Source organism: Oryza brachyantha, chromosome 4 (genome assembly GCF_000231095.2).
Source record: "Oryza brachyantha chromosome 4, ObraRS2, whole genome shotgun sequence".
NCBI classification, from domain to species: Eukaryota; Viridiplantae; Streptophyta; class Magnoliopsida; order Poales; family Poaceae; genus Oryza; species Oryza brachyantha.
Window position 1 is genome coordinate 6,743,023 of NC_023166.2, and position 26,041 is coordinate 6,769,063.

At 36.6% G+C, this 26,041-nt stretch overlaps 1 protein-coding gene and 1 pseudogene across 1 annotated transcript; both read left to right on the forward strand.

Moving 5' to 3' along the window:
- The first annotated feature begins 7,151 nt into the window (after positions 1-7,151).
- Positions 7,152-10,656, forward strand: LOC102721155 (MADS-box transcription factor 25). The gene is made up of 8 exons (XM_006652102.2): positions 7,152-7,333; positions 7,936-8,014; positions 8,322-8,383; positions 8,926-9,025; positions 9,111-9,152; positions 9,304-9,387; positions 9,484-9,650; positions 10,419-10,656. Exons 1-7 carry the CDS (start codon positions 7,152-7,154, stop codon positions 9,619-9,621), a joined length of 687 nt encoding a protein of 228 aa, XP_006652165.1. The 3' UTR covers positions 9,622-9,650; positions 10,419-10,656.
- Positions 10,657-17,099: 6,443 nt separating this feature from the next.
- Positions 17,100-25,585, forward strand: LOC102721440 (annotated as a pseudogene).
- Positions 25,586-26,041: the final 456 nt, after the last annotated feature.

Consider the following 26,041-nt stretch of genomic DNA (forward strand, 5'->3'; position numbering starts at 1 on the left):
AATTTACCCAAGCAGTATGGTCACTACCTCCTGTTGAACTTTGTTATTGGATCATAACATTAGAGCAAACCTAACAACTTATCCAAATTTCACCACCCATATTTTTATTTGAATGATTATCCAAAATAGATTCTTTATTTATATCATACATCACTTCAACATAACATCTATTTTGCATCATCTATATATATTTTTATTAATATTTTACAAACACATACTCTCATGTTGATATTGATCTTTCCTCTTGTGATTGGATGTTGAAATATGGATGGAGGACAGAGAACATCTAAATTTAGATGACCCCTCTCCAATTTGGATGGTCCTCTATTTTTACATGATGTGATGCATAATCTGCTGGAGATTGTTCTTCCCTTCATATTATCTATTTTCAATATGAATGATGGGATGCATGAGTTGCTAGGTTTGCTCTTAGAGTGTCATTGTTGCATGTCTAATCACAAAGCTAGTGGCATCCTACCAATTAACCAAAAACCACAATGACAAATACACGGAATCCTAGTGGCATTTGAGTGATTGACATGTGAAAGTTGCTCTACTAACACTCCAAAGACGTGATTTGTACGCTTTGGCACTCCAAAGATTAGTTTTAGTTAAATGACACTCTAAATATTGTGTTGCTTGATTCACTAACATTTGTCTTCTATTAATCCATTTCCTTTTTTCTTTTTACTATTTAACCATATGAATTGATAGCTATACCCTTGGCTGTTTTTTTCTCTAATACTGGTGACTTAACGACGCTCTTCTCACCGCTGGTGTTGCTTCATTCTTTTTCCTAAGGAAGGCTAAGTTTGTGGTAATAGTAACTCAGAATCTTCCTTTCTCCAAAAAAAATGGCTTTCACATTTTTTATGTGGTTATTTTGCATAACTTTGTATTGCACTATGTAGCAATATCTTTGAAAAATTCGTGCAAAAGAATATCATGTAAAGTTAATGAAAAATTTGTCCAATTAATAAGAATATGACGATATATTGGCATATGTAGGGTAGGGGCGAGATAGTCATTTTAAGTGGCTAAAACATAAAAAAGGAAAATAGAAAATTGATTAAAGTGGTTAGCATGTCAGGTAACCAAGCAACACAATGTTTGTAGTGTCATTAAATCAAAAACATTTTTTTAGATTGTCAAAACATAGAAACTAGCCACATCTATGGAGTGTTAATATAGCAATTTTCTCTATTAATATATACATGCATAGCTGGGAAGCTGGCAGAGTAGTAGAGCCTCCAGTGCAGGGGTGGATCCAGAGCTCCAACCTGGGTTTTGCAGTGGTGGTAGAAGCGTCGTCCCTGCTGCATGAGGTTGAGTGCACTTGGTTGCAGGCTATAGTAAGGAGGATTTCTTCATGACTCTTTTGTTTAGAACGAAAGTACAAGAAAGAATAAGTCTAGTATCATTCTCATTCATCCTCAGTTCAATTTATACAAGTTGATACAGTGGGAGCCGTAGGAGTGGTAATAGTTTGAAAACCATCATACTCGTCGCCGAGGGACGCAAAGGAGTGGGAGGAGAAACGTGATCGGTTCCCCTCTGAAATAAACACGTGCTATAATCTTCTCTGTAACCGTCTCTTATGGTCAGATGAGGTCACCCAAAATTTCTTAACACTCCCACTTGATCGAATTCGAACTCTGAAATATCTGTAAACCACATTAATTGGGGGAATTAATATGTGTGTGTGTGTATATATATATATGTATATATATATATATGTGTGTGTGTGAGAGAGAGAGAGAGATTGGTTTTTGTCAATTAGCATTCATGCTGGAAAGAAAACCTAAAGTTTTTGTTATAATGAGCCAGCCTAAACCCTAAACCACATTGGGGAGAACATACCTTTTGTAAAGGGCAAAATAAAAAATAACTCCGGAATAATCCCAGGTCATATAAGATCTCTCTTTTTTTTTCCCACTATCTCCCAAAAGATATCGTGCAATTTACGAAAAAGATCTAAAAGCTAGATACCACTTTGCTTCATGTACAATCCACTATATTGTAATAAATTCTTGATGTGTGGCTCTCTCCTTTCTTGGAACAAATTAAAGACTCTAGCTCACTAACACCATAACATTGGCAGAAAAAGATATAGATTAATCTTGTACTTTTGTTCGCGAATATAGGGCAACAGCATCTGGAAATCATCTTTGGGCTCCTCTTGGACGATTTAACAATTACACACTAAGCATGCACCACCTGGATTATTTATTGACTTAGCTTTTGAGTATGCCCTTCTTGCAAGAGGATACGAGGTTGATTTGACATACTTCCATTCCATGAAAGAACGACGTACATGTACACACAATAAAACGTATAAAATGTGCCCTTTAATTTGAGTTCCGTCGCATAATATTTTACTTCCTTGTTCCTAAATATAAGCATTTATTGTTTATTTAGCAAAAGCAGTTGAAAAAAAAGACATGGTGCTTGTTATTAAATAAGGGGTGTTGTGAATAGAAGGATGATTAGCGAGATAAGGAGAAATGTGAATGAGGAGATTAATAGGATAACTAGTACTCTAGAAATACTAGGTCGTTTAAATCTAAATCATAGCCTGAAATACTTATATTTAAAAACAGATGAAGTATTATCCGCTTCATACGGTACATATTTAATTAGACATGATCATACACACCAAGTACAGATGGTACGACATATAAAACCACACACATATATATACACACACGAGAATATGTTCTCTAACCAGGCTTACAAATTATATATCAAAGGATCAAACGCATGTCATGTGTGCCCACTTGACATACTACCTACATATATTCCTGTTTACTCTAAAATTTAAATTGCATAGTACCTGAGAGAATGTCATGTTTAGGAAATTACCATGTAAGGACAACTATATAATGATCATATACTTTATATCAATATACTCACTCCATCTCATGATATATATATTATTTTCTGTAAAATTAAAGAAGTACTCAGAGGACTGGTTATATATATATTACACAGAAGTACGTAGTATGTGGAGAAATAAAGTAATACTAGAGTAGTAAAAAATTGGTAGGTGTCATAAAATTTCTTATGGGACAAAATCTCTTATATTACTATACAAAATGGAGGGAGCTGTACAGCACAAAAAAACTACTGATCATCCAAAGCCGTCGTGGTTGATCATCACATGGACTAGCACATGCATGCATGCTTATACAGATTACAGGCTGTAGCATTCATATGAGCTAGCACTTTTGGGACTTTGCAAAGTAAAACATGTTATTTATCATCGATCTAACTGGTCTTATGTGTATTCTACCATAACAATTCACATGTTTTCTAGCTAAATGGATCGATGCATGGATAATCTGTGGTCAGCTCTAGTTAAAATAGATAAGTTAAATTTTATTTTTAATATTTTAATAACAAAACTTAGATTATTTAGTTGAACTAAAGTCTGCTACAGACTACTCACTGGTTAAGCCATTATTTCTCTAATAGATCTCTGTTGTAGTTAGATTGGTTGGAACATAACACATTAGTTAAAGAAGCACAATACCCATGGTGTAGTGATGGAGTCCTGGATTACTATAGATCTTACTGGTAAAGTGTGCTTGCAATAGAAATTTAGTAATACCCAAGGCAGTTGGGCTTCATTTCTTTGGCCGTGTGTTACCGGGCACACTCGTTGGTATGTGTGTGAGTGGTGTGCATAAATCGTAGCATATTTCATATAATGAAAAAAAAGCATTAGAGTGTGGAAACATAAACACATTTGTATATTAATTAATTAATTGCGCATTTCAGAATGAGCAAAGATAGACCCATTGATAATTGACAACAAGTCCATTTAGTTGAATTAGAACCGATCACAACTTACCATATAAACTAGGGGTGGACAAAAAGCATGTGGCTCGTTAGCTCGCTCGACTCGTGACAAGCTCAACTCGTCTTGGCTCGTTTCATTTTCCTAACGAGCCGAGCTGGCATTTTATATATAACGAGCTGGCTCGCGAGTTACTCACGAGCTTTAACAAGCTAGACCAACCGACATGCCACGACCCAATAGTCAATAGCGCACAGGCGCAAGGTTCATGATACATAGGTCCATTTTGGGTGGAATACCTATTGGCCCAATAGTTAGTGCATCACATAAAAACCTTAGTTCCTATCCCAAACGTGACCGTACCCTCTGTCTCCATCCCTCCGCTGCCACCTAGACGCGATCCGACGTCGTCGTTCGCCGATTCTATCCCGGAATGCATGTGTAATATGTTCAATACTTCACGGGTTCACCCCGTGATTTGTTGGTTCAAACTTTGATATTTAGATATAATTGCATATGCTTTGCATATTTGAATTGAAACTTTGCTTGTATAACCTATTAGAAAATTGTTTGGGTAAGCTTTTCATGTTGTAATTTTAGATGAATAAGTGACATGCTTCGAATATATTAAAACAAATTGAATAAAGTAATTCTGAATATAACAAAGCTACTACTCAGATTGCAACCATAATTTAATAAGACATAAATAAATAGGAGCATATGAAAAGCTTTTATACAGTGAAGAAAGCTATTCGAGTTCATTTCTATATTAAAAATGGCAATCAGATGAAGACAACTGATGAAAATTAGAAACATGGTTATTCTCTGTTATTTGCTCTCAAAACTATGGGTTGCTACAGCCTTCAAACACAAATAGTGATTAGAGATCATCAACTAACTCACGACAGTCTACCATACCAGAGAGGTTTAAAACAAGTTTTATATATGACTATATAACAAGCTATATTACCAATTAAGAAGAAGCTGCTGAAACTGAACAGTAAAGAACAGAGCTAGCAGATGTAATATGCTTTCAGAATAAGGCAAACGAATTTGTACAGATATAAAGATAACAACACTCTAAAGTCTCTGGACTGTCACTGTTGTCTCACTACACAATTTAATATCATCGAGCAATTTAAACTGTCCAAAGAATATGAATCACATCCAAGTAATAAACTAGCAGATTGCACAAATAATGTAAATCAAAATGAGTAATAGATAACTCACATAACATAGTCAATCTATGGGGGAAGACAAACTCAGCGAACTCGAAGTTCTGTCCCAGAAAACCGATTCCGTCGCTCATGTCCAAGTCTTCAATCAGTGGATGGTTGACGGAGATACTGAGTCCATGTTGATACCGAGTGGAACATCCATGGCAACAACCCGAGGAACAAATGATCACTGCACAGCAACAAGTCCCAAATACCATGCCAAGGCAGACAACAACCAGATGCTTCACTACACCAAATAGGCGCAACAACCACTCACCATAGCCACCACCACCTGCACACCACACCGACCAGGGAATGGGGAAAAATGGCGCAAGCCACAATCTCGCACGCCGCTGGGCACTAGCGGCTAGGATCGGCACCTCAGCGCGACGATCAAGAGCTCAGCAGCTGCGCCAGCTAGCTCCTCTTGGAATCGAGAGAAAATTCGTCGGAGTTAGGGATGAACAAGCGTGGAGAGGAGATGTGTGTGTTCGGTGTTGAGAGAGAGGGGGGGCTCCATCCGCTTTGTAGGCGAGGAGAGGGAGTTAACTTGCGGCGCTGTGCATAGCGTGCGTCCTCTGGGCGAACGTGCCACCTAGGGCGGGCGAGCAGTTGAGCATCGCCAGCTCGTCGCCGCCGCCAGGAGCTTCGTACACTCGTCTTTCTCCCCGCTGCCACAAAACGACTAGGGGAAAAGATTGGGTGCGTGTTGTGCTGGTTGGGTTGCTCGGTCTTGATGCACAGCTGGCCAGCTGCCCCTTTTCCATTTTTTTACTTAAACAAATAAAGGAAAAACCCTGTAATTGCACAACATTTCATGCATTGGATCACAAGCTTAACGAGCCAGCTCGAGCTTTACAAACGAGCCGAGCCGAGCTAAGATTTTAGCTCTTTATGATAACGAGCCGAGTCGAGCCAGCTCGAGCTTTACAAACAAACCGAGCCGAGCTGAGATTTTAGCTCGTTACGATAACGAGCCGAGTCGAGCTAGCTCATTATCTTGACGAGCTAGACCGAGCCGAACCAAACTGCTATTCAGCCCTAGCATAAACCATGTTCATCGTCCATGTACGTCTCCCTTCCTATGTTAGCATATTAATAATACAGAGCGCCCACAGATTGTAATCTGGAAATCGGTAAACCAGAAACCAGCCACACTTTGCGGGACGGTGGTGAAACGTGTCCGAAACCAATAGGAGGGACACATGGTTCGCCAGCACACAAATTAAGGTATCCATAATCTACTATAACCTGCAGCTGCCTGCCCCTCCTCGTACCATATCATATGCAAGATGCCGCCAAAACAGCTTAATCTTTGTAGATAATCTACTCGAATAGGTTAAACAAAACAACGTACGTACTTATCGCACAAGTCGAGGAAATTAATTAAAATAGTACTAATGGTCCTCACATTACATATGGTACGCATAATTTATGCCCAAAAGTGTTGTCAGGGATGACAACACCATGGCACCATCAGTTTTGCAAATATATGCAGAGAGAAACGGTACGATATATCTTTTTGAGGAGTTTTAGATTCTAAGAAGCAGTTGCTTGATAGTCAATTTCTAAGAAAAAGCTCTTAAACCCAGCTTCTCAGATTTTTGGAATCTTAGCTCATTTTTCCAGAATCTGTAACTCAGATGTTGTGTACTGTTTGGGGTAACTTCTAGCAAAAGCAGCTTTTGAGAAAAGCTGTAGTTAGGAGAAGCTCCTCTAAATAGGCCTGACAGGTATATACAAAGAACAGATAGCTTTACTGATGTTGAATTCCCATTTAGACTTCTGACCCACCCACTAAATTATTCTCTAATAAGCAGCCCTGGCTAACACCAGCAGCTAACTAAGCCAGCTTAGCTTAGCTCCATTTCCTCTTCCATTTTTGCTATTTTAAACATCTTGTTTTGGTGAGAGAGAGATCGGTATAGTAAACTATTTGCTTGGTCTCCTCCTCCTTCGCTTTCTCCTACTCTTCTTCTTCTTCTTCTTCCTCCAGATCTTGCTCTGCAAATCTTGCTGGTGGGCGCGCAGTCGGGCGGCGGCTCGCCGGAGAAGAGAGATCTGGTCCTCTCAATCTCAGCTCTGCAAATCTGGGCGGTGGCTCGATCGCCGGAAAGATTAGGGAGGTAGAAGAGATGGGGAGAGGGAAGATCGCGATCAAGAGGATCGACAACACGACGAACCGGCAGGTGACGTTCTCGAAGCGGCGGGGCGGGCTGATGAAGAAGGCCAGGGAGCTCGCCGTCCTCTGCGACGCCGACGTCGGCCTCATCGTCTTCTCCTGCACCGGCCGCCTCTACGACTTCGCCAGTTCAAGGTTAATTGGCTACACAATACTACATGCATATAATAGCTGCTAGCTAGCTAGGTCTTCTAGACTTTACTGTTAGTTTTTAGCTAGGGTTTTCTTAATTTGATTTTTTGGGTGATCTAATTAAGGTCAAAGGTTATTTCTGAGTGATTTTTTTTAAAAAAAATAGAGGAATTTTTGGCACCTCAATTTAGATCGATATCACTACTCCTCCATCGATCTAAGCAATTAATATTTGTTCAGTAGTAATTTGACGAATTGGCATGCTTGTTTTGGCTCTTTCGGTCTAGTCTGGAGCATTGCTAAAACAAAAGGAGATGAGCAGTAGGAGCTGGTAAGGTAAATGCATGCATGGGGCTGTCAGAATGTGAGAAATATATATATATATATATATATATATATATATATATATATATATATATATATATATATATATATATATATATATATATATTTCAACAAATGGTTTGTATGATTTGGTTAGTGAAACTGATCATGAGTTCTCTCTAGATATATATTTATGTTTATTTTAATTTCTATTTATGTTTATTTTTCTATTATGTTTGCCATATATATTGGGTCGTAATGGTATATTTTTCTTTTGGCAGCATGAAATCAATAATAGAGCGGTACCAGGAGGCAGGAGAGGAGCATTGTCGGCTGCTGAATCCAACGTCCGAGGCAAAGGTATGCATGCTAATATAATGGTACCAAATTTGCACTAAATTTAAATTTCATTTGTTGAGTTCATGTGGTTTCATGTACAATACAAAAGTTATTACATTGTTGATCCCCATTTGCATTCTCGTAGAGACACCATTTTGCCAAATACAAACAGAATGGAGAAGTATGTTATACTCGTATATATATATATATATATATATATATATATATATATATATTATTCTTTATATATTAACCAGAATTCCTATGTATTAATTATGCCAATCTTTGCAATTATCCTAACATTTAATTTCTATTTATGTACTGGCAGTTTTGGCAGAGGGAGGTTACAACTTTGAGGCAGCAAGTGCAAAACTTACACCAAAACAACAGGTAAAACAAATCCGATGTCTATAATATATTATAAACACACAAAACCTATAGCTAATTAAATCACACGCACCTCTTTAAAGTTTTTATAGCCATATTAGCTAGCTACTCCCTCCTTTGATATTATTTGACGTTTTGATTTTTTTTCAAAATAAAACTTCTTTAAGTTTTACCATATAAATTTATATATAGAAAAGCGCAGCACATTTCTTTCTTTCTTCCTTTCACCTTGTAAATCATCTCATTTTAGATAATTATATGTATTTAAACAGTTTAGTAGGAGCCTCTCCTTCTGTTTATTTATGTAAAAATACAATATATTAACCACACAGTCTCTAAAGTTTCTATTTTTGTCTGCAAACTATTTAAGCGAAAACAGTGCACACTACCTTGATCGATCATCTGACTTAAAAGAAGGTGTAAATGAATTCTTTATAATTAAGGCCCATGTGGTAAAAGTAAAGTAAAAGGAGAAAATCACCTTGTAAGCATGATTCTACACGCTGTCAATTCTAGTCACACTCTTATATGATGCACACTGATAGGCAAATTTTGGGAGAGGAACTTTCAAACTTCACAATTAGAGATCTGCAGCTTCTCCAGAACCAAGTTGAGATGAGCCTACATTCAATAAGAAAGACAAAGGTATAATATCGATTGTCCTCTTTTCTTGACTAAAATAAATAAATAATCTTTTCCTAGAGTGATATATCTATTGTGTCTTTACTAGGATCAACTTTTGGCAGAGGAGATTCTAGAACTCAACCAAAAGGTTGTGCTTATTTCTCATCATCATCTTCTCCTCCTTGATGAATTGAAATAGCCCATGATTTAATTAGAGTCACCAGTAACATCTATACACTGTTGATGATTGAGGTAAAAATTACAAGATTACATATATCTCTCTATGCTTTTAATATTAGGGATCTGTTGTCCAAAAGGAGAATATTGAACTTCGCAAGAAGTTCGACATTGCTCACCAGCACAACATAGAATTACACAAGAAGGTACGTTTTTCCATATTCTCCAAACAAAAATGTTGTCATAGAGGACTATAGATATATAGATACATATTTTACATCATTTGGCTTAATAAATTTCAGCTTAAATATGGAGAAAGCTCGTCAGGTGAGCAAGCTACCAGCACAAACTCAAAGGATCCTGGAGAATCGAGTACACGCCGTGATTCACATGTGCATATTGATCTTGAAATGAGCCAAAAGGGGCTTGAGGATGAATAACACAGGATCAAGTTTCAAACATAGTGAGGGTATTTCATCTTGGACGACTCTCTCTTGTTTCTTAATATAATCCGGCAAAGCACTCCTGCCTTTGAGCAAAAAAATGGTTCTGGATATTCTATCTTTTAATCAACTTCATTTTTTCACTTATGCTTATGCTTATAATCTATAATTTGAATTTTAGAACTTAAATTTGAAGTTAATTTTAAGTTTTTTCTCATCATAGTTTATCTTTGAGTATTCAGTACGTAAAAACACACATATAATTTTTTTTTCAACGAATCATTTTTTAATCATCAACAAACCAGTTTGTTCATGCTTAAGATAAGCCTAAAGACGAGGTTTTATGTGTCAGGAAAAAAAATGTTTTTGCAAGAAAAAAATCGGCATTAGAAAGGAAACCCTACATAATTCACTAAACCACAGTACGTAGCAACTCTAATATTGATCATTTTTTATTTAATCTGCACTCTTATGTCCCTGATGCTATATTTTCTCTCTCTGATCAATAGTATAATTTTCTAGCCCTTCAAAGCACTGAGAATCTTAATTTTCTTCTAGCTAGCCCTGTATTAACCCCTTACGTAGGTTATGCCATTACGTTCATATGCATTTTTCTTCGTGTACAAAAAAGTTACAAGCATGCATGCATTATATAATATACTGTACATGGCACGTAAACTTTTTACAGAATGTGTTTTCTTCTTTTCAGAAATAAGGGTTTGTTTTACATGCAGTTACAGTAAAATGTGTTACGATAATTAACTTATCAGAAGGTCCAATCTGTTTGTTTGCAGAATTGCTTAACGATGCATACATGTTCGATCCCATGATGGCCAGTAGTAACTTTTGGCAGTTTCAAGCCTAATTAGTAAACTACAAAAGCAAAGAGAGATCGGGCGCCGGTACTGGAATCAAGGGGCATTAACTATGTTTTGAAACTTTATTAGTATAATACATTGATCGTACTATAATAATGATGTGTACACCTCTGAAAATATTGTTACTGCATGTGACTTTGTAGCTGCTAAAAATGTTTGTTTATCCATGCATGTTGTACACCTGAGATTATGTACAAACTTATATTTGAACATATTGTCCTAAGACAGCATTTCCCAATGTACTGATATTTCATATAATTGTAATTAGATGACATCTCAGCCGGATATGTGGGTTGCACATAAATATTCATTTTTGTGCACTGCAGTAGGATATGATACGTGGGACAAAAGTCCTAATAAGTTCCACTCATTAGGAGTACTATAATCGAACTACTAGCAATATACTTCCTCCATATTTTTTTTATTCAATGTAGTTGGCTTTTGAGTTTATATTTGACCATTCGTCTTATTTAAAAAACTACATAATTATTAATTATTATGTTTTAATTTTATTAATTACTAAAGATATTTTAATCATTACTTTAAATTTGGCGTATTTGCATAAAATTTTTGAATAAGACGAACGGTCAAACTAGACCTAAAAGTCAATGGCATCAAATTAAAAAATAGAGAAAGTAATACTTAATGGGATGGTGACAGATCCACTCATAATCCGTAGAATTCGGTTCATTTGGGTTAAACTAGAGATGGAATATATGTGTGGACCGATCCATATCCATCTCCTATTTAGCGTGTATATTAGAAAGATTAAGTGAGTGGAGTAAATCGTAAGCATCGAAAAGTATGTAGTACACTAATGGATAATTTACCATTATATGTATATAATGTATAAGAAAGTAGTATAAATTTGATACTTTTGAATAATATATATTTATATGTACCAAAATTTTTAGCGTAAAATTTTAGTACAAACCTTAGTCTCTCTATCGAAAAAATGTAAAATTTCTCGTATATATTCCATATATCGCCAGTGAGCCCAACATACGTACATACAGCGTCACCCTATAGCCATAAAGAGAGAGCTGGATAAGTACATTGTAATTCACTTTCATGGCTGAGCAAGAGCAAGCACTAATTGAGTATATCATGCATGCATGCCTGCCTGGCTGCCTCTAGTTAGCTAGTTAATTAGTACTAATAAAGTAGTTAGCTAGTTAATTAGGTAGCTGGGACGGCCATATCTTCATGCCGTTGGTGCAGTGGTCGGCGACGCCGCAGAGGAAGAAGGTCATGCCGGCGGCGAGTGTGACGCGGTCGTCGCCGGAGCTGTAGGTGGTGGCGTTGGGGGGAAACTGGCACAGGCTGTAGGCCACCGGGTCCCTCACCGCCATCACGTTGTGCTGCCCGGCCTTGTATTTGAACACTATATATATAGGAAAATTAGGTCTAGTTACTGATCTATGTAAGATGCAGAAACATGTATTTTTTTTCACACAGCAGAAAGCACTGATACTATTAAATCATATCATTAATGCAATTATATATGGAATCTGTACTTTCTTTTGTGTGAGAGTATAAATATGTATGGAGATGTTTCTTTATCTTAGATACAACTTAACTATATCAGTAGTGTGTGTATATATGTGCGTGTGTGATGTACATTAAACTATTAAATATTTTCTAGTTTACATCGTAAAGATGTTCTAACTTATTTCTAAGTCATTTTTATTTGATCATATTTATAGAAAAATAAATAGAAATATTTTAAATATAAAATAAATATACCATCAAGATATATTTTAATATTAGATTTAATGAAACTAATTTAGTTTTGTCTAGGTTGCTAATAATAAACTATAAGATTAACTTATAAAATATTAAAACTTCTTATGATATGAAATGAAGTAAGCACTACCTCCGTTTCATATCGTAAGACTTTCTAATCTTGTCTAGATTCATCCATTAATGAATATATATAATTTGTATATATATCAAAATTTATTAGCGTTCTCATAAATCTAGACAAGACTAAAATGTCTTATACTATGAGAGAGAGTACGTATAAACCTCGATCAGGGAGTGATGACGTGATCTCCTGGGAATTGTGAAACCAGCTAAACGATTGTTTGTTTTCACGGAGCTCAGCGACCTTAGGTGATATTTAATTGGCTTGACATCAAAATTGAGGGGTTGAAGATGGAGATCAGAGCTTATATGGCTCGATTTTTAGAGTAACAAAGTTCAGGGTTGAAAATTAACCATTTTTTATTTTTGAGATGAAACATAGACTGGCAACAACCAAAATTATGTATACTTTACCCCGCTAATTACCACTGTAGACTATATGGCTATAAATAGACTCTATATTTACTATATATGACCCTGTTTGAGATAGTTCAAATGAATTGACAATTCTAACTTTTGTGAAATCTGTTGGAGGGCATAAGTGAAAGCTGAAATGAATTGATAGTGTTCTTTCTAAATTTTCTGACATCTGTTGGAGGGTATAAACGGATGAATTAATTAATATATAAGTTGTTTGATGAAACTATTACCCAAAACACACTATTCAGAAGCTTAACTATAAAAGGTGCAAATAGAAATCAAAAATCAAGAAACTGAAGAAAATGGACAAAAATATGCATACGGCCTGTGCTTAACATGACTTAACCGCGGGACGACCCAGATCGGCAAATTTATATTGTGAAATAAAAGGAAAATTAATCAAAGATTAGATACTATCAGCTATAGAAAGCATGCATCCTCCTTCCCAAAATAATTAATCAACTTCTCATAAATGGGTCCATTTAGATAAATGGTTATCCAGGTTCATTTGTTAAAAAAAGGTATTTTTTTAAGACGGACAAAGTATCATGCCGAGCAATACCTATATATCTTTTCACTTATCATTATACTTATAAGCCAAATTTTAAATTCCGAATCTTAAATTTGGAGTTGGTTCTGAGGTTTTTTGAAGTTTATTTTTCAACATCAGTAAGAATACGTATAAGATATTTTTATTAATAAATTATTCGTTTATAAATATGTCGTTCGGCTTTTTTCACGAAACACCCCAGCAATCACCATAATCCTCATATCAGTTTCAGAGAGAAGGAAGAACGGAAGATGAACGTACGCAGCACATCCCCAGCCTTGAAGGGCTTGAAGTTGGGCCACCCCATGACGCCCATGCTCCACCCCTCGCCGTCGCCCACCGGCCACTCCCGCGGCAGCTCCACGGCCGCGCCATGACCTTGCAACTGCAGCAGCAGCAGCAGCAAGGTGATCAGGAGCACCACCATGTCGCCGCCGCCGCCTCGCCGGCCGGCGTGCCGCCGTTGGCTTCTGCATGTCGTCGGCCGGCCTCCATCCTCGATCGTGCTGTTTTGCAGTAGATGAGGATATATAGCTACTATATATACGACTTTCCCGTTTTATACATTCATATGATCGTTGTGCCACCGACTCTGAATTGGATCCTAGTATTAAATTATGATATCTCTGAGCTAGATGGATAAGATTACGGCTGGATATATTGCTTTGCTGTTGAGGAGAAGAATTTGGCTACACATAAATGCAGAGTGTGTGTATGTGCCTAATGTACGTATGTATGCGTGCGTGTGTAGATATATACACACACTAGAGGATTTTTTCCATTTTAGAGTATTTTATTTTAATTTTTCATCCAAAAGACACATGAAATAACTAATATGCCCCTACCAATGACCTCCCCCAGCCGACTGAGGCCGCGTTGTGCTCTCGGTAAGTTATTGGATACGGATACTTAATAATAAACTAGTATATAATTAATCTCTATTATTTAAAAAAAATATATATATATTCAATATGTCATGAACCCTATTTATCGTGGGCCTGGAGCCCATACTTTCTTGGTTTACACCTTGACTAGGGCAGCTTTCGGCAGAGGGTAAGTTCTCGTTCTCGTGCGCACGCTTCCCGAATTGTTAAACGGTGTATTTTTTGTAAAAATTTTCTATAGGATAGTTGTTTTAAAAAATCATCTTAATCTACTTTATATTTTTTTAAAAAATTAATTAATCATATACTAATATATTGCTACGTTTTTCGTACAAATAAGTTAACTTATAACCCTCTCCCACGGAAGCGGCCTAGGTCCAGATTAATACTACTACACCACACACCAGTCCCAGTAGCAGTAGGCATGGGAGCAAGGAGGATCACGTCCTGTACCTGCTTGCTGCGACGTGCGACGTGAGGATTCGATTGGTGCGTCAACCCGACCACGCGCCAGACAGGGGTGCAAGGTGTGCACGCGAGCCTTCGTTCTTGAGCTGGTTCACTGTCTTCTCCGCTGGTTTGGGAAAAGCTGAGTGGCCGATCGCTGCTTGGTCACCGAGGACGGGATATCATGGGTTCAATTACTAATTATATGTGGATTTTCATAGTTCTTACGCATCATCTGCAGATATATTTTTTGGGGAGAAATATTGTCTGTATTCTATTTTGTCAATTTAGATATAAAATATTTTTTGCAATTATAAAATATAAGCTAGATAATTTGGCATTGGCATACCCATTATTTGATGGGTACGGTGAAAACACATGAAAGTTAATACTTCTATTGTATTTCAACGGATAATGTTTTTGATATTTTGACACAAGTTTAATCATTCAAAAAAAAAGTACAAATATGCAAAATATATGTTACAATTAAAATATATTTAGTAATAAATCTATTAAAAAATTAAATGATAATCATTTATTTTTTTTAATAAGATGAATGGTTTGTGTACCAAAAAGTTAAAAGACACAATTTATTAAAATATATAGGGAGTATATGTTTTAACGGGACTAGATTATCCAGTAAATTATATACACATGACTTTGTCATATATTTTAAGAGAATTGCTGGAGCACGACATCCCGCTACAGTACGGGATAGTTTAATGATTTAAATCTGGCATGCAAACCCACATCCGCCCCGCCTCCCGCACGTCCCCGCATGCCGCTTGCCCACGTCCGCCATCGCCTCATCCGCCTGCCTCCGCCATCCCCTGCGTCTGCCTCGCCTCTGCTATCGCCACGTGCCGCTGCCTCCGCCATCGTCTACCCGCCTCCGCCGACGCCGCTCTGTGTGCCACCACGCCACGCTCTCGCCGCAGCGTATCACATGCCTGCACCGCCTTCGTGCTCAGATGTGTCTCACATACCAGTGCGTAGCTGATACCAAATGATATCACTGGTGTGAACCAATTGATATCATTTGGTATCATAGCGTCGCGCGATAAGGGAAGCTTAAAAAAGATGTAGATATCACATGGTACCAGGTGGTACCAAGCGGTACCATATGGTTCTAAGTGGTATCATATGATGTTAGCATGATATCACTGGATGATGCCATATGGAACAAGTGTTGATACCACTTAGTTTTGCCAGGTATCATATGATACCATATGATACCTAATGGTATCATCAAGTATAAAATTTGATATCGGTAGATACTTTGTGGTATCATACATCATATCAGAAGGTATCACATAATTGTATTATACACATATTATAGTTTTTACACTGCATGAAACTATATTCATACTTACTGATACCACTTGTATCAACAAGTATAAGATAATACCGAATGATAACTGATGGTATCAACCAATGTAAATTTCAGATAGCTACAGACTCCTCCTTCCTCCTCCGGTGAACCCACCGCCGTCTTGATCCAAGCCAGCGTCGACGCTGGCGTCGCGGGCCGTTCAGCATCATGATGTCGTGCGCGTGGCCGTGGGCGAGCCAGGCGGCATTGCCACCATGTACCACCGCCGACATTAGGAACGGGGGTGGCTCCACCACATACCAGCTGCTGCCGCTACCGTCGACGACAACCCCACCACCTCCTACTACTACTCCTCCGGCGACCATGGTGTCTGGCCAGGACAGACCGTCGCGCCCTGCTGGCTGCCGTCCCTACACCGATAGCAAGAAGAAAAAAAACATCCACGTTCATTAATTACCTTAATTAGCTCGTAGTACACTCTGCAGTAACCAACAGCTACTCGTGATCGCCATTGACCGAGACTAAACAAAAGAAAAACACAAAAAGAAAAAACTTTATTTAACTATTCTGTACGAACAGAAAACTATTCTATAGTTTTTCCGATATTTTAATACAATTTTATATGGATAATTCTTTTTATCTCCGTCACGAAGCATAGATATTTTGCTAGTTAATTATTAGTTATAAAATTTTTAAAATAGATTAATATGATTTTCTAAAACAACTTTCTTATATATATATTTTTTAAAAACGTAGCGTTTGGAATGTTCGTGCAGCCAAAAAAACTAGGGAGGGCCCGAGGGGAAGAAGAACGCGAGAGCCATCCCTCCTCCACGGCCGACGAGCGCGAAGACGCCACCGTCATCTCGCCTCTGCCAGCGGAGAAATTTTTTAATTTTTTAAACTTTTAATAAATAATTTTATTAGAAAAATATTTTCGTTCGTGAGAATCTTTTGGCCACACTATCAATATTAACATTTTGGCCACACTATCAATATTAACATGACAAAATAATTTATCAAAATAATTTGTCACGCTACGCTAAATAGACAGGCTGCTTGGCAATGAAAAAATTTTATCCGTGGTTTAGTGATTAAAAAAAAGTTTATTTAATAAAAAAATTTCGCCAGCGGGAACGCCGGCGCCCCCGCCCCCACCTCCTGCCGCCGCTGCCGCCATCTCCCAAACCGCAAAGCCTCTCCTCGCCGCCGGTGAGCATGGTGTCGCAGCACGGTATCTTCCTCGCCGTCGGCATCATCTCCGACCACTTCGGTCCCCTCGTCCGTAAGCGCCCCTCTCCCCCTCGTACTTCCCCTACGGCTGCGTAGTGTGCGGTATGCTCTAACCGCCGCCGCCCGATCTCCCCTCCCAGAAGGTGTGCCGCTGCCTGCTCCGCCACGGCGCTCTGCCGCTGCAGGAGATCGTCCGCCGCCTCGAGCTCTCCCCGGGGCAGGTGAAGAACTCACTCCTCGTCCTCATCCAGCACAACTGCGTCCAGTCCTTCAATTCCCCTAGAGGTGAGCTCCGCTTACTCAATATAATCTGATTCGATGCGCGACTTTGTCTGTGACCATCCGTCGTGTTTGTTTGTAGGAAGTGGTGATAAGACAACGACGCACTACTTGGCCATCTTCGAAAACATCCTGCACCGGCAGCGTTTCGCAAAGTTCGTTTCTGTCATCCGTGCAGACATGCCAGAGGTCCTTGCTCGTTTTTTGGTTGCACTTTCTTTGCAGTATTACATGGTTAAAATTGAAATTAGCACTAACAGCTGCCATAGTTCTCGAAAGGGTGAAATGCTGGTATGTGATTTCAATGTAGTCAAATTTTACGGTAGATCTTGTTCTCCACCTTCGAAATGTGGGAATAAATGCATCCTGACCATGATTAATGTTCCGGAGTGGATGGCATGGGGCTCTTAATGTTTGACTTAATGTCAGTAATTCATTATCACAAGTTCACAACTGATACTCTGATAGAAAATATTATGGGTTGTTACTCAATAGTGTAGAAGTTGCTATACCGATCTTAAATGTTTAATCTGATTGATCAAAGATCTTACCATGTTGGTGGTACAAATTATTGTTCCCATCCTGAATGTCTGGTTTGCTGGTGCAGTCCTATTTCACATTTTGCAAGTATGCCAGCAATTAGTGGTTTTGATAATTTATATCCAAATAGCATATGCTATCTTAACATATTTTCTGATATTCATGCTAGTTTTGCTAAAAAATTTCATATGTTCATTCTCAAACCTGAAGAATATATTTTATTTTTGTGGTTTCATGACTCAATTCTTTTGGCTGTCATAGCAACGTGCAGTTTGATGACCTTATGTGCATCTTTATATCTTTCAGTCAGAAGCTCTTCTCCAAGGGTTGCTTCAGAATGGCAGGCTAACATTTGACCAACTTGTGGAGCGAACAATTTCTGTAGTACCTGAAGGCGAGTCCTATTATTGATGTTGTTATTCCATCGCCCGTCCTTTTTAGTAGTGTTCTCTTTCCTTCTAAACATTTCTTTGTCTGTGGCCACAACTGTTTGTTGTTATCATAGTTATTTTTTTTTCCCAACAATGGGTCATTTCATGTTTCAGGCAGTATCAAACCAGCAAGGGAGGAAATACGAATGAACTTCAACAAACTTATATTTGAACATTATGTGGAGCCCTGCCCAAAACCTGAACCTTTCTTCAATCCACTTGTAGATGAACAACCTACATCGACAAGGAAACGGGCTCCAAAAGTAAGTTACTTCCTCTGTTTCACAATATACGACTTTCTAGTCTTTTCTAGATTCATATGGATGTTAATGAATCTAGACATATATATAAATTATATACATTCATCAATTGATGAATTTAAGCAAGACTATAAAGTCTTACAATATGAAATAGAGGTAGTATTCATTTAGTTCCTTAGCATGGGCATTGATTTGTTGAGTTTTTTGGAGTTTCAATCATCTACCACTACTACTTTCTAGTTTTGTGTTATTTATAGTTTTCTTTGTTGGTTCCGTTTGCCAATGGAAGATTGGTAGAAATTGACTTGATTAGTATAGTACCTTTGTGTTTCTAGTTAGATCACCTAAAAAGGATTTGTCACCTGCAAATGTGATAGCTCAGTGGTGAAGGAATTTTCTATCCTGCTTTCATGTTGGCTGTCACAAAAACATCTCATTGTTTATGTATATATATTCACTAATTAGAACTGGTTATGTACTAAAATCAACACCTTGTTACTTTGAAGTGTTCCTGTCTTTTCTTCTCATGATGTTTCTGTGTATGATGATTTAGTGGGTGAGCTGACAATCTGACAAATATCTCTCTGGAACAGACTGTCGAGATTTCTCTTTCAATTGATAAGAAAGTTGTCAATACGGCAGCTCTTTCTGATGCAGAAAGATACTCTGAGATCCCATGCATCATGGAAGATGCATCAAATGCTAATGATTCTCCACATTCTTCTATATCTGGTGCAAAGGTATTCTACTCTTGCAGCTCATTGTTAACATGATTTTATTTTGTAAATAGAAACAAAGTGGTGTTCATAGATTTTGTGTTATTAATATGTTATATGCAAATATTTGATGGCTGATGAAGAATCTATTTGAGAAATTTATATACTTTGGTCATCTGCTAATTCTATGCGCTGTTATTTCATCAGAGGAAACGTAATGCCATAGAGGTAGATGCAGAGCTCAATTCAACGATTGCACAGAATGAAGTGCTTTATCGTGCAAATTTTGAGAAATTCATGTTCTGTCTAAAGAAGAAGGTTTGCTGCTTTACCCATAACATTACTTTGATAGATAATTTATGTGGGTGCATATTTTATTTTTCCTTGTAGTGGTGCTACATTATTTTTCCTTTTTGTAAATGGGAATTTTGAAGCCACAACCTTTGCTTAGCTTGGTCCAAGCTCAATGTATTACACACATTGCTAACTTGATTTGTTTTTTTTAACAAACAGTAGAAATGATCCTAATAAAACTTTATAAAGATATGCAATAAAGAGAAGCAAAAAGAGGAGATACGAAATCTCAGGGCCTTCTTGAACAGTCTCCATCCCGAAGAAGAAAATTGTCAGTTTTTAAGTATCTATAAGTGTACGTGTGCATGATGCAACTGAATGCAAGACGATCAACTTCATTGTCACCTACAACTTAATCATTTCTTCTCGTATTCAAGTTTTGTGCAGAAAGAAAGAAACCTAAATTGAAGGTTGGCACACATCCTATCCGGGAAGCATTTTTCGAGGCCAGTTTAATAGAAAGGGACAACAATTCTGGTAATATCCATATCAGTATCTCAAGTAACCTTTCAATGTTAGAGCCAAAACACCTCAATATTATGTTATGGCAGCAGCTTCTCAGATATATCTATAACATAATTGTTTTTGTTTGTGAGAAAGCTTGTATAGAGGTCAACAAGAAAGATTAGTACATTTTGTGTTCTTTTCTACTGTTGATCAAATTGCGCTTTTTGTTTATTCAAACTCCTTTTCTTGTTTATCTGTATGCAATGATAAATGATCTTCTATGAGCAAGGTGAGAATTACATATAGTATGTTTTTTAAAGTAAATTGCACTTTGCACCATGTACACTGTACCTTGTTTCACTTATCACCAGGTTTAGCGCATACTTTCATTCTACACCAGGATATATAAAAATAAGTTCCACTTTGCACTAGGTTGTGTCAATTGAAGGTAAATCTTGTAAAATATGGGTAGAACTTATCAAGCTCCTAATCTAGACCAAGTTTTGCAAAGTTTCATTCAGATTTTATAAAATTTCATTCCATTCCCATAGGTTTGATGATTTATCTTGGTGCAAAGTGAAACTTATTTGAATACAGCCTGGTGCAAAGTGAAAGTATGTGTGACACCTGGTGCAAACTGAAACATAATGCGTTCTACCTGTTGCAAAGTGCATTTTTACTTTTTTTTTTATTAATCGTGTTACCTCCCCTTCATTTTTACTTTATGTTGTCTTTTAGAATTTTCCATTTGAAGGGGAAAAGTGTCAGATAGATATACTGGCACAATGAGATCATAGCATTTAAAGTAGTAGTTTAGTTTAATCGATAGATTTTCCAGGATGTTTAATTTGATATTTGTGGCAAAAACTCATAAACCTTATTGGATAATTCATAGTAACATAAGAGGCAAAAGACAAATCTAAGTTCCAATTTCTAATCTTTGTTGTAAAAGTTTAAATTAAGTATTTACCAGTGGATTTTCTACTTATGCAGTGACATCTCCAATAAATGGTATTTTGGAGAGACTAGGACAGAAAGGAGGTACATCGATGACACTTGATCATATAACAAGAGTTTTGGAGGAGTTAAATTGTAGTCCTTCCTCAGAGGACCCAAACTCATTCATGTTAGGTAAAAGTTGATTAAATGTTATGTTGATTTTTTTACTGCAGTATAAATATAATGCATCAAAGTGACTTGATTATTCTTTTATAGCAGCGGGTAAACTGGAAATTAGAGCATGCATGCTGGAATAGTCTGGCTTTGAACTTGATTCTAGTCATGGATTTGGTTCCTTGAATATTACACACAAAAAATGTTAAATGTAACAGTTTATTCACTTATGGGCATAATAGTTTAGAGCACAAATATAAACTGTCGCTATCCTATTCCTACATTTACTATCTTTAACATGAATGCTGATTGATGATTTTGGTGTTACTCTTCCTGTCTTCCTAGTGCAATATCTTTTATCCTTGTTTTCTCCTTTCCGTTGCACTTTAACTCTTCTCATGCCTTTTCTTATATTTCATTTCTTTGGCCAGTTTCGTTAATACTCCCTCTGTTCCATTTTCCTTGACACCGTTGACTAGTGCGATTTTATCTTTGACTAGCAAAACTTTTAAATTACAATATTTTCATGAACGCAGATACTCCCTTCATTTTTATTTATATGACGTTGATTAGTTCCGAACTAACCAATATCATATAAATAAAAATGGAGGGAGTAGTATAGTCATATTTAGCATATAAAGTGCTTTAATAATACGACGTATTTTTGAACATTTGTATATTTTTGCTAACAAGATGAGCAGTCAGAGGTCATACATGAACAGTATCTGGTGACAATTATTTAGGAACAAAGGAAATAAAAAACAATGGGAGTACAATATCATATTCACAGCTTTGTGGTGCCACAGCCATGTGGCTTGATATGTAGCCAAGTAGGCATTCTGCATTAGCTTTATCAATGGTGGGAAGGATTAGTGGGAATTGCCATTCTTATGCACTCAATTTGAAGCTCTGATATGCCCCTTTATTTGGAGTTTCACAAATCTATTAACATATAATTGGATTTCCAACTCTATTTTGATGAGTAATGGATGGCCTAGAGTTGACATTTGTTTATATAATCTTTTGGTGTATGGTTTCTCTTGGGAGTTGGTACCTAGTTGATAATATATATGCACAGTTAAAATGCAATGGTTGCTGAGAGCCTCTAGTGTTTTTTCTCTTCAATTATTTGTGAAAAATTAGAACAATGGTTAATATGTCCATTAGCTTAATGAGACAATCTAGAATACTCCAAGAAAGGCATAATTGAAATAGAAAGTTTGCAAAATATATTTTTACATTTGGACAATGAGCCTTTTTTTGGAAAAAAATATGCCATGTTTAAATTTAGTGGCAACCTTGAATAAAAATCAGTGGTTCCTTTTGTAAGAGTTCTACGTAACAGTGGTACTACTATTTGTAGATTTAAGCAGAATCATTGAAGCATCTCGTAATGAGGAGGTACATAATTGCTTCATAGTTTTATGTTCTATTTGTTTGATAACTACTATTATACCCTTTACTTGTCTTGTAAAAAATGACAGCATGTTTGTTCTTATATTTGTGCATTATAGATAGAGTCGCTTGTGAAAAAGAAATATGGGCAAGAAGCTTTTATAATTTTTAGGCTATTGGTCAGAGAAGGTTGTCCGGTTGAGACAGATAAAGTAAGTATCTCGTACAGCGAGCAAATTTTAGTATTCTAACATACCAGTTGTTCAACACTTTGCTGTTGTGAAAGTATCTAGGCCTTTATCACGCTTTTATCTTTATTACATGCTGGTCTTCCTATTCTACGATGTCTAGTAGACAACATGGATTCCTTCTATGAACTGCTGTAAATAACACTGGACGTTCGGTTGCACCTTGCAGATTATTGACACGACAATTCTCGACAAGCAGATTGTTCATGGAACTTTGTATAAGCTTTGGAAGGATGAATACATAGATACAGAGGTCTGTTACATAATCAGATAAGTAACATTTGTTGTTTGTAGTATGGATTATGGACGAATCTCCTATAGTTCATATTCTAGAGTGAAGAAGTCAGCACACCACTTTGTTGTACATGTTTGTTAAACCATTTGTCCTTAAGAAAAAACCTCCACTTTGATAGTTTCAGGCAGACAACCCTTGTTAGTTTTAGCAATGCATCAGTATATGTTGTGTTTATTCCAGCTTAAATTTATATAGATTAGTTACTCATCAAGAAGGTTGTTTAAGCATTGGTGCAAAGCTTCAAACGTGCCATAAATTTGATTGTGACACTAAATATAGGAATTAGTGACTTAAATGTAGCTTGACCCCATAAAAACTTACATGCAAAGAGCAGCCTAGTATATGTTATAAAGCATTGCTAGCTATTTTATGAATAGTGCTCCAAACACTAACGTATCCAGTAAAAAAATAGTCTATTAGAACATTTCAGTATTCTAGTGGCACTTATATTTGGTATTTAATCCAGTACCAATAATTTGTAAATTTTCATGCAATATTGCCCAAAATGAGAGTTTTTTTTCTCTCTGGCAACTTTGAACTTGTGCTTTTCTGAAGCAAAATTTTCACAATACCTATGTTAAGCCAAGGACTTGAGTCAAATTGACCAATCTGCTAGTCTTGAAGCTGTGACAATAACTCCTGAACTATTTATTATAGACATGTGGTGACCATGCAAAATATTTGTAGAGGTGAGTTTGTTGGTGCACCTTTATAGTTACAAAAAGATTTTTAAGTTTTTCCTCCCATAGCATCATCCAATGTACACTTCCTGACATGTAGGATAATTAGTGGATTTAAAGTGCATAAATTTCATATGCATGTACCATAGACACTGTCAAACTTGTATGCATTGTATATAGATGTTCCATATGTTGAGCAATAAAAGTATGAAACGTTTTATACTTATATTGATGATAATTCCTTTGTATTTGCAGAGAATCCTTTCTGGAACAGGAACGGGAACTCGCAATTTTTTGTATGGAGAGTGAAAAATACATTCCGGGAGCAGTTTATTGATAATCTATATCATGCTGCTTTAAACCTGCGCAGATGGTCAATTACATAGCTGAACTTCTACTTGAGGTTACATACTGATCTTTCACCATTGCAAAATTGCAATCTTCCAAGTAGTCTTACCGTGCTTAAAGAGGTGCTACTGCTTCCTTTGTGGATCATCATCGTGCAGCACCACATTAATGGCAAATTAAATTGTGTTGCATACTCACCCTGCTTTTTTTTATTTGACACCGTTGATATATGAGTCTACATTTGACCATGTCTTATTCAAAAATTTACATAATTATTAATTATTTTGATTTGATTTGATTTATTACTAAGTATACTTTAAGCATGACTTATAATTTTGTATATTTGCCAAAAAAGTTATATAATACGAACAATCAAATGTAAATCCAAAAATTAACGGTTTCAAATAAAAAATGGAGGGAGTATTTTTTTAATCATTCCCATAATCTTAAATGCACATGTTTATAGTTTAACTAGTTAATTGCAAATGCAGAACAGAATATAAGTGGCCACTATAGTTTATAACATTGACATAGTCTCAAATGCACATGTTTATAGTTTAACAAAAATTATTAAAAATGTAACTGCGAAAGTTCACGATCCTAATGTATATACTAATGATTTTGCATATTCCAAATATGTCATACTATTAGACATGGCGGAAATAGCAACATGTAACATCATAATTGATGTGCTCAATGCTTTTTGCACCTGTAATAAGAAGAACTGGCTGCTTTGCATGGTCAGATAACACAACGTCATACTAAATTATGAATTGGACTGGCATTTACTTGCTAGCTTGAAGGAGCTTCCACTTGCTGCGTGCAACTGAACCTCGTGTATTATTTGAACATAATCTATTTCAGGGCTCAAAGGATGACACAAAGTTGCGGAGTAGAAAAACTATATTGATCTTAGCCCTGATTAGACATGACGATTCTCTCATGCTGTTCCAGGATTTTTGATTCACTGTAACATGAGTTCCCGCATTTTTCTGCTGTATTTAAACATACTTATTTTGAGTTAGACGGTTGAATATCATAGCTTATTTTGCACCCAGGCCTTATTTTGAGTTAGGATGAATATCAAAGGTCGGAAATGAAATTCTTTGATATATTAGATTCCTGTGATTGTTTTGTCAATTCGTGACTGATTAAAATTCAGTCACAACCTTTTCGACATGTACCGATGTACTCCGTACGTTAAACGTGTCAGATCGCCGATGATTAGTGGATAATGCCAAGTTGCAAGAACTTTGGTATTGTCTTTTTTTTTATGATACAAGTACGTAATCTCGACTCAATTCAATAATTGTACCAGTCGCATTGTCTGTGCTTGTAGTTTTGGCAAGTCGTCTCCCGACTATAACAAATATCATTATGTTTTTTTAAACCCATTAAAAACAAATAAAAACAACTCTTGTGTATACTGATTGCATTTTTAAGGCCACACGAACAACTTACTAGGTTAAGTTATCTTATGGAGTAAATTTCGGAAAAACACATGTATTTTGATTAAATTATGCAAAACTATACATTAAAGGTTATATAACTTCAAACTAAATATTTATCATTAAATTTCTTAGAAAACTATAGATTTTGTGTCTTGTGTCGCAAAATTATTGGTTTTAGGGTTTCACTGTTGTCTTTTTTTCAAGTTATAAAAGTTGTAATTTTGTCATAAAATTGAAGTTATTCCTATA